Here is a 14,338-nt window from a genome sequence, read left to right on the forward strand (position 1 = left end):
TTAACTACATCTACGTCTGCACAGCAGGCAGAACAGAGTGGAAGCTGTCTGGGTGTCCCGTGTGCCTGACGCCTTCAAGGCTGACACATTTCTCTTGACATCTACAGCGTTGTCCCTAAATCCCACATCAGACGCTGCCAAACACAGACCCGTCAGGCTGGGCACACATGGCCACCTCTCCGAGGGTCCTGATACAACTGGGTCCAAGGGGCCGGAAGCTCAAGAAGGAAAGGCCCAGAGTCCCCCACACCGGCCTGTGCAGCCATTGCTGCTGAAGCTCCCAGGCCTGACAGGGACAGGGTATGCCGAGAACTCAGCTGGAGGCACAGGCCCACAGTGGCCACTACTGGGGTCCCCTCCTACAGCCCACCCTGCCCCTGCCTGGCCAAGGGCTAAAGGACAAGCACTTCCACCGTGTGGCCGTCCAGCCACCGCCTTCCGTCCTCACTGACAACGCAGCTCTGCTCCACGACCCTCCCTGTCTGCTCTCTGAATCTGCTGTGGCCAGTCCATGTCTCAAAGCGTCCCTGGAGGCCTGGGCCTGGCCACAGCCCCCAAGGAGGCTCCCCAGCCAAGTAGGTTTGGGGACACTGCAGAATCATGCTGTGAGGTGCTCAGGCCCCTGCGGGACAGAGCTTATCTCCCTCTACCCCACGGTCCCCTCCTAGGCAGACCCCTAAACTGCAGCAGAACTGGCGTTCCAGGAGGCCACCTCGGGAAACGCCGGCAGAGTGCAGCCCTAGGGGAGCGCTCACGTTTCTATGTTGGAAAAGCCCGGCCCGTGTACAGACTTGCAAGTCAGAGCGGGTCTCAGGCCAGCTGCAGTCAGTGCAGTCGGGACTGTGGCCCCCTGGGGAGGTCACCAGTGCCCTGGACACAGAGGGGCGGCGGCGGACAGACAGAGGCCGCCCATGCAGGGTCACGGAGAGGCCCCACAGACGCCATCCAGGCTCACGCCCTTTGATCCACTTGACGCTTAAGCCAAATAAACCTGATCATAACCACCAATTTCCAGGAGGAACACAGGGAGAGACCTTCTATCTTCTCTCCAGCTTGGTCTAATTACAGATGGGGTCTCTGTCCACAGCACAGTCAAGGGGCTTTCGTGCCAGGAACTTGGAACTTTGAATTCGACTTCTGGATAGACCACAATTACCAGTGTGTTTCGGGACAAAGAGCAGTTGCAGGAAGTGAAAGCAGGCCAGGAGCACAGGGGGGTTGGTGTGGGCAGCATGTCCACAGCCAGTGAGTGCTGGGGTGAAGCGGGGACCTGGCCCTTGGCTACTGGTGGAGTGTGCCGGCCGCCACAGCAAGGAGGACCAGTGCAGGCACAGGCACAGACACGCACACTGTGTACACACACACACATACATGCAGACACACTGACGTGTACACACACAGGCATACAGTCACACTAATAAACAAGCACACAAACAGGCATGCAGTCACAATGTGCAAACGCGTGCAGACACACTAACATGTAAGACATGCACACTAACATGTACGTGGATGTGCACAGAGGCAGGTACACGTCCACCGGCAGGTGCGCTGACAGGTACACACGAGCACACACACAAACACACAGACATCCGTAAGTGTGCTCCCGGGGACGTCACAGTAAGCCACGCACATCTCACGCCTGCACTGCCCAGAAGAGGTCAGGGCCGACCTCCAGATCTTCGGAGGGCTTCTCCCAGCCCCACCCCGAGGAACTGGTGGGCCAGGAGAGTCAGTGCCATCCCAGACGCACGCCCCACGTGAACACAAAGCCCACGCGTCGTCCATTCAGGCCCACCTTCTCCTGACCCTACAGGCCTGCGGGGACCTGCCCCTGCCCCGGCCAAGGGGAGGCAAGCCCCGGTGCTGGGAGGAGGCACAGGTGCCACCGCGGGTCCCCCAGTGTGTGTGCCTGTGCATTTGTGTGTCAAACCCTACTCCTGGGTCTATGTCGTTCTGCGGCTTTAATTAACATGCTATTCTGAAGGCACTTTCAGATTTACAGAATGGAGCAGGAAGTACAGGGATTCCCTGCACACCTCCCACGTAGCTGCACAGTTTCTCGAGTCTGATTAATTCAGGTTTCGGGGTTAAAGATAAAAAGGGAAGTGCGGCCACTCAGCCAAGGTGTTCCTCACTCAGGCCCCAGGCACTGCCTGCCCACAAGGAAAACATGGCCCAGGCGGTTACTAGCGGGGGCAGGCAGGGGTCAGAGACAGCATCGAGGACTCCCAGGGAGCAGCTTGGGGGTCCGTCCAGGGTACTCCCTCCCACCTGCCCCGGAGCTCAGACGCAGGTAGCTCCCGCCCGAGGGTCCGAACACAGAGAACTGATCTGCACCCCTCTCCGCCTGGAGGCTGGACAGCTTTAACATGGAAGGCATTCCGGATGGGGACGCGACTCAGCTAGCGCCTGACCCAGAAGGACGTGGATGGACTCACTGACAGGCCCCGCGAGGTGCACGCCTCCCCTCCACTCCGGAGCGGCTCGGCCACCTCCCAGGTCTCAGTTCCTGGGCCTCACTTAGGAAGAGGCTTCAGGTGTGTGCTGAAACCACCGTGAACAGAGGGGAGCGAAGGCAACAGGAAACTGACGTGGAAGCCGCGGCAGCTCTGGGTAAGCTCTGGCTGCACGCGGACGCACACAAGCCACCGTGCACGGGGCAGGCACAGGCCTAGAACACGCACACAGACACACGCATGCAGGGCAACCGGGCCCGGAAGGCGACCTGGTTGTAGCGAGTGGACTTACAGGTTTCCCCATTCTCTATGCAGCAGAGAAAAACAAGAGTGCGTTACTGACTTCAGGAGAGAGCACCAGGCTGTTCCAGATATCACGGCTGCCCGGGAGAAGGCCGCCTCGTCCCACCCCACAGGGCCCGGGAGCCCCCAGCCCTTCCTGAGAACCTGGCTTTAGGGTCTGGCTCTGACCCCGGGTGAGAGGTGTCTCTGGCGCTCTCATCCGGAACTCAGAGGCTGCGTCTGCAGAACCAAACCCACACCCCCAAGGACCCTGTACAGCCCTGGTGTTCGCAGCCCAAGGCCACAGGTGGGAGCCTTGGCGTAGGGCAGGCCCTAGGGCCCGACAGCAGCCTGAACCACCCACGGGGTGAAGGCCAGGAATTCCGTGCCCAGTGGCACACGCCTCCTCACCTCCATGGAACAGACCCATCTGCCTGCCGCAGTGAGGCTTGCCTGAGCAAAGCAGGCCTGGCCGCAGGGCTGACTTCAGGGCCGGGCCCAGGTACCAGGAGGACCGCTCGTCACCCAGCTGCGGGGTTAACATTGGGGCCCACCCTAGGTCCTACAAGGACTCCTCAGCACTTGGCACTAGAAGGACCCCTCAGCGCTTGGCACCTAGGTCCTACAAGGACTCCCGGCCTTGGCACTAGAAGGATCCCTCAGCGCCTGGCCACAGGGCTGAACTCAGGGCCCGGCCTTGGCACCAGGACCCCTCAGCGCCCACTCAGGCGGCTCCCCGTTCTCTAACGGGCCCACTGGCCTGCAAGGTTGCCCTGAAGCTCTTCAGTGGTCAGGGAAGGGACTCTGTCCTCACTGCCGGGCCAGCACTGCCAGGATCTGTTCTCCCCAGGCCACACGCACGGACACTCACGGCTTCATGCTGAAGAGGTCTTTGAAACCGGACAGGCTGGTGTCTCTGTTCCTGTACTTCTCAGCGATCAGCTTCTCCCTGGTCCAGGTCATTTGCACCTTGTCTGGCGTAGGCGGTGCTTGGGTCCTGGCTGCCGCTGCGGTGTGGGACGCGGTGTTCCTGTCATGGATCAGCTGGGCCTGGCGGGCCCGGGACTCGGTGAGACTAGCCGGTCTCAAAACTCCTCCGGGAGAGAACGACCCGGGATGCCAGGCGGGAGGTGAGACCAGCTCACAGAACCTAAAGGGCCCTGCGCGCCTGACCCGGGACCCAGCCTGGCGTCCCACACCGGCCCTGCGCCGCCCCCGTGACTGTCTCCCTCCTCCCAGGCTTCCCGACCAAATGCTCACCCCTCACCTTCCCGCCCTGGCCCTGAACTGGAAAGGCCCCACGACCCCGTACTGACAAGAGGGGACACGTGCTGGCAGAGTCTCCCCTCACCTGACGAGGCTCCACGCACGCGGTGTTCACCCCAGACCACCCGCTCGCTCACACGACCAGCACACAGGCGTCCCCGTCTCAGGGAGGCTTGGGGCAGGTGGGGCCGTGCCAGCATCCAGGCCCTGTCCCCGGGGAAGCAGGCTGTGTCTGACCAGCCAGGGGACGTTTGGGGGCCAGCCAGGTTGACGGGGCCCTGTGGGGCACCGCTGGGGCCAATGACAGGGCCGGCCCCCTGTGTGTCACTTCTGACAATCCGAGGAAAATGAAAACACCTTCCGCGCCCCTAGCTGTAGGCGCCAAAGGGGAAGTGGCGCCCTCACCGCGAGGTCACACCAACGGCGCAGCCCCTGGTGGTTAAACACCCTCCTCTGGGTTCTCCTTCCTCCCTGCACCCTTCACACCCTCCGTGCTGTCGCGGCCAGCCTGACAGGTAGGCCAATGGGAGCTCCCAGACACGGGTGCCACCTTGGAAGTGCTATTTATGCACACACCGGAATGGCCACCTCGCCCACTGCAGCTGGAGCCCCGCCTGAGTTTGTGACGCAGCCCGGAGAGCCACTCGTCCCAGGGGCATCAGGAGTTTGTGAGCCCCGGGGTGATTTTAAAAAACCAAAGGCCCAGAGTGATTTCACTGGACCAGGTTCTTCCTCCCCGGATAAAAATGTTTTAACTTGGATGTCGGTCCTTCCCCAAAGGGAAGAGGTTGGCACAGATGGGGGAGGGCCTGGGGCTGCCTCCCTCTCTGGACACGGACAGTGGGCCCCACGACTCTACTCATTGTGGCTGGCGCTGCAGCCACCTCACAGCCCGGCCCGGCCTAAATTTCCCGTGGCCTTGAATGTGAAACCAGAGCCCAAGGGCTGCCTGCTCTCGGCAGAGCCAGCGCCGCCCGCCTGGCCCGAGGGCCACCGTGTAAGGCACTAGAGGGTGCCCACCCAGCCTCTGCACAGCAGCTCAGCCAAACCCCGGCCTCTGCACAGCAGCTCAGCCAAACCCCGGCCTCTGCACAGCAGCTCAGCCAAACCCCGGCCTCTGCAGAGCAGTGACACCTCCAACCCCCACCTGGCCCAGGAGGGGCCCTTCGAGCTCGAGCTTGCTGTTCCCGCTCCCGGTCCCTCCTCGGTCAGCATTTGCTGACCCTCCACACTGAACTTCCCATCAAGCCGTGGATGATTCTTGTTCCTAGCTGGACCCAGGCTGAACCTTGTGACGCCAGGGCGACCCTGCTGGATCTCAGGGACCTGGCCTGGATGGAAACAGAGGATGTGGGTCCTCCCAGACACTCCCGGCTGCCCGGGCCCCCGTGGAAGGGGTCTCTGTCCACAGACAAGCTGGGCGTCCCCCCGTGTCCTGCATCTGTGCCCACCCTGACCTGCCCGGGGTCTGGGAGTGGGCAGGACCGCAGCTCCACGCGCCTTTCTCTGTGGGGGGAGAGCGGTGATCGCTGCTTAGTGATTCCGGCTGTCAGCGCATATGGCCCCACACGCAGACCCGTGGACCACAGGTTCCTGCTGAGGCCGAGGCCCCAGGGCAGGTGAATCCTCCGTCCCTGCCTCCGCTGTCACTGCAGTCTCAGAAAACCAACACCTGCACCTGGTCTGCAGACACAGACACGTGTGTGATGCCAGCTTGGTGGGACCCACGAAGACCCCACGAGGCCGTGACCTCACAGAGCTGAGCGTCCTGCTACCAGTTGATCCCCGTGCCGTCCTCCAGTGCGAAGTGACCACAAAAACGCCTGCCCTTGGGGTCTCACAGTGGCCACGGGGCCCAGGCCAGTGTAACTCGGGTGGACACACCCGGACGTCCTCAGCAGCCACGGAGTCAAAGCCGCTGCAGCTGGGCAGGCAGCTTCCACGCACGGAGGCTGCACAGGTCTGCGTCGGGGGGTGGGGGGGTGGGGGTGGTGGCACCTCCCCTCCAGCTCGCTTCCTTCCCTCCCTGCACACTCACTCTCCCCTCCCACTTGGTCTTGGACAGGACAGAAATCTGTGCACGCTGCGGGGAAGGGCACTGAGGGGCTCCAGGGTTTCAGGCTGTGAGACAAAGCAGCCATTGTAAGAAGCTGTGGGCACTCATCCGGCTCAGAAGCCACTGACCCTGTCAGAGGGCACTGCCCTTGGGGAGGGTCCCCATGTCTCCTGCCTGCATGTTGCTTGGTTAGAAAAGCTAAGTTCAAAGGTCCCGGCCCTCGTCCCTTCCTGCACATGAGCGTGCATCTGGCAGGCTGCCGTTCCTCTAACCAGGCGCCCGCACGCCAGGCTCCGATGAGCTCTGGCTCTGACGCCACTCCTGTGCTCCTGCAGGGCCTCTGCCACCTCCACGCAGGCTGGGGGCTGAGACTGCAACGCAGTACCTGAGGCATGCTCTCTGGAGGACCCTCGTGGGCTGCAGGAGGGTCCCAGAAAAGACTCAGCAAAGCTGGCTGTACTTCTCAGAAAGCCTGGTCTCTGTGGCCGCGGCCCCCACGTACCTCTCGCTCCTGCTCGTTCTTGGACAGCTGCATCTGCTTCAGCATCTGCGACCTCTGTTCCATCATTAGTGTCCTCTCGTAGGTGAAAGCAGATATGTCGTTTTCAACCTAGAAAGTTCCCAAGCACGTAGTGAGCCCAGTGTGCACAGAACCATGGATGGCTCCAACACCACCCGGTACCCAGAGACTGAGCCGCCCTGGGCGGTGGGAAAGGCCACGTGTCCCGGGCCCCACAGGCCCCCTCTGGCTCTCAGGCGCCCCGCCCAGTGGCCAGGAAGGTGTGAGCGCATGATGGGGAGTCACGCCGCACACACGCTCTGCTCATGTCCCTCCTGGGGACCCTCCAACCGGGCACAAGGACAGCCGTGAGGACAAGGCCACAGCCACAAACCAACACAGCACACGCGGCTCAGGGCGAGGCACTGCCCCGTGGGGCTGCACGATCCACGCTCACAGGTGTCATTGTCTATGCTCAGGGGGGCTTGGCACCATGGGAAACCCACCCAGGACACATGGAGAAGCCACAGCACAACCTCAGCGCCCGCTGTGCGGGACCCTGAGTCTCCCCCGCTGCACCCGCCGTGCGGGACCCTGCGTCTCATTCACTACACCTGCCGTGCGGGACCACTGCGTCTCACCCGGAACATCCACAGTGTGGGACCGCTGTGTCTCACCCACTGCACCCGCCGTGCGGGATCCCTGCGTCTCACCCGGAACATCCACAGTGTGGGACCCACCGCACCCGCCGTGCGGGATCCCTGCATCTCATTCACCACACCCGCCGTGCAGGACCCGTGCGTCTCACCTGCCACACCCGCTGCACCTGGCTCATGGGAGTTGGGAGCAGCTGTGCCTGTTAAGCACCAGTATTTAAAACAGCACACCAGATCAGGCGCGGTGGCTCACACCTGTCATCCCAACACTTTGGGAGGCCGAGGCGGGTGGATCACCTGAGGTCAGAAGTACGAGACCAGCCTGGCCATCATGGTGAAACCCCATCTCTACTAAAAATACAAGAAAAAAAAAAATTAGCCAGGTGTGGTGTAGTCCCAGCTACTCAGGAGGCTGAGGCAGGAGAATTGCCTGAACCCAGGAGGTGGAGGTTCCAGCCTTAGGGACAGAGCGAAACTGTCTCAAAACTTTTTTTATAAAAATAAACAGCATGCCAGACTGAATGGCAGCAGCCCACATGCCCCTCTCCAGCCAGGTGACACTTGTCCCTGCGGCCAGGGCTACGGAGGGGTGGGCAGTCCCAGCCCTGCCAGAGACGTGGCTGGGAGCATGAGGGGTGCTGGGAGTTCCAGGTTCCCGGACTTCAGAGCTAACAACCCCTGCTCAGGAGCTGGTGAGCTGCTTCTGGCACCACAGAGGGGCTGGGGGTGCAGCTGGGGCCATGGGCTCACTTTGCCTGTTTCCTCTGGGCCCCAGTGGCCGCTCCACCTGGCCCCCTGGCAGGGCTGGTTCTCCCAGGCAGCATTTTGTTACTATTTTACTAAGTGGTTTTATGACTTGGAAATAACATTATTCATACGACTATTAGCACCAATAATAACCCCTACAACCTTGAACCCGCAAAGCCTTGTCCAAACAAGACAAAATCCAGCCATCGTCCCCGAAGACACAGCCACGTGGAAACTAAGCCCCGTGTACAAAACTGGGCAGAAAACCACCCAGCGTCACGCAGGCCTGCGGCCCTCGGCCTAGGAAAGGTCCTGCAGGGCAAGAGGAAGAGCAGCCCCATAGGACAACTGAGTTCCACGGGAACGGACACAGAAACACAGAAGGTTGTTGGTGAGGCACGAAGCCGTGCCTGGCCTCACTCACAGCCCGACACAAACCAGGAGCGGGCGCTCGGGGCCTCTGCCATACCCAGGGCTGGGGGGCTGGAAGGCTGGGGGGCTGAGGGGCTGGGGAGACCGCACCTCCCAGGCTGCTGCAGGGGCACAGGTGGCTTCCTGGGGGACAGCGTGACAGTCTCTAACCAGCTTTATGTCTTCCCAGCACCCACCTCCAGGAGTCCAGGCCACTGAGGGCCTGCAAAACCATGCGCTGGGCTCACGGGAGCCAGAAGAAACCAGGACTTTGCGGGTTCTGACTTCAAGGCCAGTGTTGTCGGTGTGATCCACGTGGGGTCAGAACCCACAAAGTCCCGGGACCGCCAGCGGGACCGGAGGGGAAGGCACAGCCGTGGATCCGGGTGGGCTGGTAGGGAGCAAGCATGGTTCCATCCAGCACAAGGGGCCCACCAGATCCCCAGGACCCAGAGCTCCGTGCTTGGGGGCCGGGAGCAAGCGCTCCAATGTCAGGCCTCCGCCCATCAACCCCATCCTCTCCAGCCGTGAAAGACGGGCCGAGTCTCTGTCCAGGCCCTGCCTATAGCTGACTGAGGGCCTGTCTGTCCCATGCAACGGCTGCAGCCTGGCCTCACTAACCAGCGCCCCTCTCCCCGGGTCCTGACTGCTGATGTGTGGTTTCCAGCCGTGGGACCGTGAGCCCATCTGGGGAGAACACCCAAAACGGGAGGTGCTCAGAGGTGCACCCACCATGGCAACACCACTGAGGTGTGAGGTCCTGGACGGGGTCCCGGGCCGAGGAGGACACGGGACCATGGGGGACACGGAGATGCCGATGCCGGCTCTAGGGCAACACCCACGCCCGCGTTACACGAGGTGTCAACAAGGGACACACGGGGCTCTGTGCTTTCTGTGATGTCCCGGCGATTCCAAAACCAAGCCTCCTTGACCACCCCGCAAGGCCTGGCAGCCCCTGCCACATCGCCACCGCCTTCTCCTCTCCACCTCACAAGGCCTGGCAGCCCCCGCCACATCGCCACCGCCTTCTCCTCCTCATCCCCCTCTCCACCTCACAAGGCCCAGAGCCTTCTCTTCCCCACCTCCACCTCCACCTCCACCTCCACCTCACAAGGCCCAGAGCCTTCTCCTCCCCACCTCCACCTCCACCTCCACCTCCACCTCACAAGGCCCAGAGCCTTCCCCATCGCCCCCTCCACCTCACAAGGCCCACAGCCCTCCCCGTCCGCCCCCCACATCTCCCCCACCTCCCCCCACCTCCTCCCGTCAAGCCTGCAGGCCTCACCATCTCCACCACCTCCACCTCGGCGCTGATGCGCAGGTGGTACAGGAACACCTGCAGGTCCTTCTTCATCTGGATGCTGTTGTCATCTACCTGGGCCACTGTGAAGATGCGCATCCGGCACTTCCTCCACACCTGGAGATGGGGCGGGCATCACTGCAGGGCCTCGGAGGAGCCCGTCCCGGCCCGCAGCACATGGGGTGGCCGTGCTCCGGCCGGTGTGTCCCCGTCCCCGTCCCCGTTGCGCGCCCCACCTTGTGCTGGCGCAGCAGGAAGGGCAGCAGCATGAGCATGCCGCCGTCGTGCACGATCCACCACACGTCGATGTGGCCCCCGCCGAAGCGCTCCTGGTTTTGCGGAAACGAGTCGACGTTCTTGGCCACCAGCAGAGCCTGGTGCGCGGCGGTGGTGTCGCGGACAGTGTCTGTGGAGAGAGGTGGCCGTCTGCAGGTCATCTGAGGCCAGGGTGTGGAAGGGGCCTCGGCGGAAGTGTCTGGCCTCCCCGGGGACTCACAGCCAGTGCAGGGGCGGGCACGGCGAGGCGAGGGGGGGTCCCCGCAAAGCCCCCACCCTCACTCCGTCAGCTCCTCCAAGGACCAGCCAGAGACTCACAGCAGAGTTCAGTTGCTGGTCATGTGCCCAGGGACTCCCCCAGCCCCTGCGGGGCTCTGGGAGAAGGGGAGGGAGTGCCTGGACACTTTCAGATGGCTGCACCCAGGGCCAGGGCCAGGGCCTTCGACAGCCTCAGAGCACACACCCTCGGGTCGGTGGCCTCGAGGCCCATCGGGACCTGACAGCGCACAGGCCTGGGGACGTCGAGGGGACAGTGAGGGGACGGTGAGGGGACAGCGAGGGGACACGGGATGGCAAGAGGACACGGGACAGTGAGGGAATGGCAAGGGGACACAGAGGGGACAGTGAGGGGACGGTGAGGGGATGGTGAGGGGACGGCGAGGGGACACAGAGGGGACAGTGAGGGGATGGCGAGGGGATGCAGAGGGTACACCAAGGAGATGGTGAGGGGACAGCGAGGGGATGCAGAGGGGACAGTGAGGGGACAGCAAGGGGATGCAGAGGGGACAGTGGGGACATTGAGGGGACGGCGAGGGGACACGGGACAGCGAGGGGACACAGAGGGGACAGTGAGGGGACATGGGACAATGAGGGGACGGCAAGGGGATGCAGAGGGGACAGTGAGGGGATGGTGAGGGGACACAGAGGACAGTGAGGGGACGGCAAGGGGACGCAGAGGGGACGGTGAGGGGACAGTGAGGGGATGGTGAGGGGACACTGACGGGACACAGAGGGGACAGTGAGGGGATGCCGAAGGGCCGCCAGCCACACCTACCCACAAAGTTCTTCCAGGAGAAGGGGTTGTCCTCCTGCTTCCAGGATGCAGGCCAGGCCATGAGCACTGTGTTGTGCTTCAGGCCGCCCAGGCCGGCCGACTGGATCAGGTGGGACATGCCATCCCGCAGGCTGGACGAGACCACCAGCTGGCAGAAGCCCTTGGTCTTCTCTGTGCTCATTAGGGACCGTATGTTCTGCGGGAGACAGGACAGGTTGGTGCTACGGCCCCCAAAAAGCAGGAATGGGGTGCACAGACCCACACCCACCACCCACGGTGGCCAGGGCACCCCCACCTCCTCTGTGGACCCAGCAGGAGGGAAGGCCCGAAGGCTCAACAGTGTGCCCTGGTGCTCCAGGCTGCTGTGTGTGTATGTGTGTGCGTGTGTGTGTGTGCGTGCTCACACACTGGGGAGAGAGACACAGAGCAGGTGTGACTGATGCCACGTGCAGGTGATGTGGAGGGCTGCTCTGGGCACACAATGCCAGGCAGTTCTCTGAGGCGATCCACAATATCCCAGACCCACCCCGTTTACTCGGACACTCTGGGCCAGGTTCATCCACCTGGTGCATCAGAAACACCCGAAAATGGGCCAAATTAGCAACTCTTCAAAGGGAGGCCGTGGGGTCCAGGATGAAGCACCCTAAGAGCAATGGCGGGAGGGTTAGGGGGGACTGCCGTGTGGTCTCCTCCCGGGGTGGGGGGGGTCACTGCCGTGTGCAGTTTCTTCCCAGGGGTGTCTGATAAGGCTGCACCACGGAACGGCTTGACTCCATGGGGTTTGCACATGTGTGGCCGAGGACCTGCCATGCACTGAAGCCATGCATGTGTGGACGCAGGCCTCCCACCCTCTGACCCTCAGGCCCTGGAACCCCAGGGCCTGCCCTGCTGGGTCTCAGCCTTGTGTGGGACCAGTGGCCCCTTCCCACCTGATTGTCCCTTTTGGAGCAAACATGCCTGTCCTGGCTTGTCCCCTGCTGCGTTCTGGGATAACCACTTCCTCACTTCCACATCTACAGACACAGCAGTTTTGTCCAGGATGGACCAGACCCCACATTTCACTGGCTTCTGGTTTGGATACTTAGAGGATGAGATTTGGGAGCTCCGAGCAATGAGATTTACATGAGAGTTGGGACTCAGAGCTGGTCTGTGCAGGGCTGAGACTTCAGGAGACACTGAGATGGGGTGAACATACTGTACATGTGTGGCAGATATGAATTTTAGGGCCGAGAGCTCAATTGCAGTGGGTTGAATGGTGGCCCCAAAAGAGAGGATACCCACATCCCAGCCCCAGGAACCTGAGAATGTGACCTTATTTGGAAAACCTGTCTTTATGGATGTATTGAAGAACCCTGTAATTAGGTTATGATCTTGAGACGCATCCTGGGTCAGAGGTGGGCCCTGAAGCCACTGACAAGTGACCTTACAGGATGAAGGCAGAAAGAGCTCTCAGACTGGGAGGAAGAGGCTGCATGGAGGCACAGACGGAGGCAGAGGGACCGGCGCCCACGGTCGCCCAGGGGCCCAGGAGCTGGAGGAGGTGGGAGGATCCTCCTGGGAGACTCTGGAGGCAGCGTGGCCTGTGGTCTCCTTCATCTCAGACTCCTGGGCTCCAGAACTAGGAGAGAACAGACGCCCTTTGCTGTGAGCCGTGTGATTTGTGTCCTATCACGGCAGCCCCAGGCCACTCAGGGATCAGAGCCACCACCTGCCTCCTTTGCCGAGATTCCAGCGGCCCCTACGTCAGCCTGACTGGTATCCTCACCCCCTACGCTGACTCACACCTAGAGCTCCACCAGCCCTTCACACACAAAACAACATGCAGTGTTCTCCCACGGCCCCGCTCCTTCTCGGGCACCCTTCGCCCTCACCCTGCTCTCCAGACACCTCCACCTTCTGCCCAGCTGCCGGGGCGCAAGACGGGACAGGGTGCAGGGCCAGCAGATATGCTCCTCTTTGAGACTTTTGTTTAGGTCAGGAAAGACCTGAACACGTTACCCCCAAGGGGCACCAGCCAGCAAGCGGAGACAGGGGCCCCAGAGAGGCAGAGACCCGCTGGAGGCAGACGCTGCGGGGTGGACACAGCGGTCTCTGGGCAGGAAGGCCAGCTATTTCAGCAAAGGCCACACCGTAGCCCCTTTATGCGGCTGCGTCTCATCCCCACGAGACCCCTCTGCAGGGCAATTCAGGTTCTCTGTTCTTGTGCCCCCATCTGGCCGGAGAACAGAGCCCAGGGAAACGGCTGTTCGGGATCAGCCAAGTTTGGATGCAGACACTGGAGGGGCCCTGAGGGCCTCCAAGTGCTGGAGCCACGTCACGGGGCCACTTCCTACATGACTGGCTGCTGTGCTCACCCCCAGATGCTGGCTCCGAGGAGTCAGAGCTGGGGATCTCAACTCTCTTCTGGCCTCACTGTTGGGCAAACCACCTTGCAGGACTGCAGGGTTTCAGGAGGACGCAGCACTGCCCTGGCCTGGCAGGAACTCAGCACTGTGTCGGGGGACCCTGTTATCACAAGTCCCTGCACCTGCCCGGCGCAGCAGTCACAGGGGACTCCATGCAGACAGACCTCAATCCGGAGGACAACAAGCCCTTTACAAGTGGGGAGCAAGAACGCCAGGGCCTTAAGACCCCTTTTATGCCAATCAGTGCCACACAGAACAGAGCACAAGGGCGCGCATGAGCCTCCTGGGAAACTGCATGAGTCGAAGCTGCACGCTTCTTAGAGAAATTTCCATGCTTTACAGACTTGCCCAGACCGGGTGCCGTGGCTCACACCTGTAATCCCAGCACTTTGGGAGGCCGAAGCAGACGAATCACTTGAGCTCAGGAGTTCGAGACCAGCCTGGCCAACGTGGCGAAACCCCGTTTCTACTAAAAGTACAAAAATTAGCTGGGCGTGGTCGTGGGCACCTGTAATCTCAGCTACTGGGAGTCTGAGGCAGGAGAATTGTTTCAACTCGGGAGGTGGAGGTTGCAGTGGGCTGAGATGGCGCCACTGCACTGCAGCCTGGGCAACAGAGGCAGACTCTGTCTCAAAAAATAAATAAATAAAAACTAAAAAACAAATAAATAAAAGATTTGCCCAGATTTCTCTAATTTCACACTAACGTAGCCACGATGGAGGAGAACACAGCTCCCCAGGGCAGTGCAGCCCCAGAGGCAGCCAAGGGAAGGCGGGGCCTGCGGCTGGCTCCAGCCCTCGCAACCAGTGCAGCCAAGGGAAGGCGGGGCCTGCGGCTGGCTCCAGCCCTCGCAACCAGTGCAGCCAAGGGAAGGCGGGGCCTGCGGCTGGCTCCAGCCCTCGCAACCAGTGCAGCCAAGGGAAGGCGGGG

At 61.8% G+C, this 14,338-nt stretch overlaps 1 protein-coding gene across 4 annotated transcripts in view; it reads right to left on the reverse strand.

Annotated features, from left to right (window-relative positions):
• SLC12A7 (solute carrier family 12 member 7) overlaps nt 1-14,338 on the reverse strand; it is a 106,174-nt gene that overhangs the window by 3,347 nt on the left and 88,489 nt on the right. For all 4 annotated transcript variants that reach the window (XM_054488012.2, XM_054488011.2, XM_063664627.1 and 1 more), the window contains 5 exons: nt 11,004-11,199; nt 9,910-10,079; nt 9,659-9,790; nt 6,563-6,670; nt 3,610-3,788 (listed from right to left, as the gene is read on the reverse strand). In XM_054488012.2, coding sequence (XP_054343987.1) covers nt 3,610-3,788; nt 6,563-6,670; nt 9,659-9,790; nt 9,910-10,079; nt 11,004-11,199 — 785 coding nt within the window. The remainder of the gene's footprint in view (nt 1-3,609; nt 3,789-6,562; nt 6,671-9,658; nt 9,791-9,909; nt 10,080-11,003; nt 11,200-14,338) is intronic.

The sequence above is a fragment of the Pongo pygmaeus genome, chromosome 4, assembly GCF_028885625.2.
Source record: "Pongo pygmaeus isolate AG05252 chromosome 4, NHGRI_mPonPyg2-v2.0_pri, whole genome shotgun sequence".
Taxonomy (NCBI): domain Eukaryota; kingdom Metazoa; phylum Chordata; class Mammalia; order Primates; family Hominidae; genus Pongo; species Pongo pygmaeus.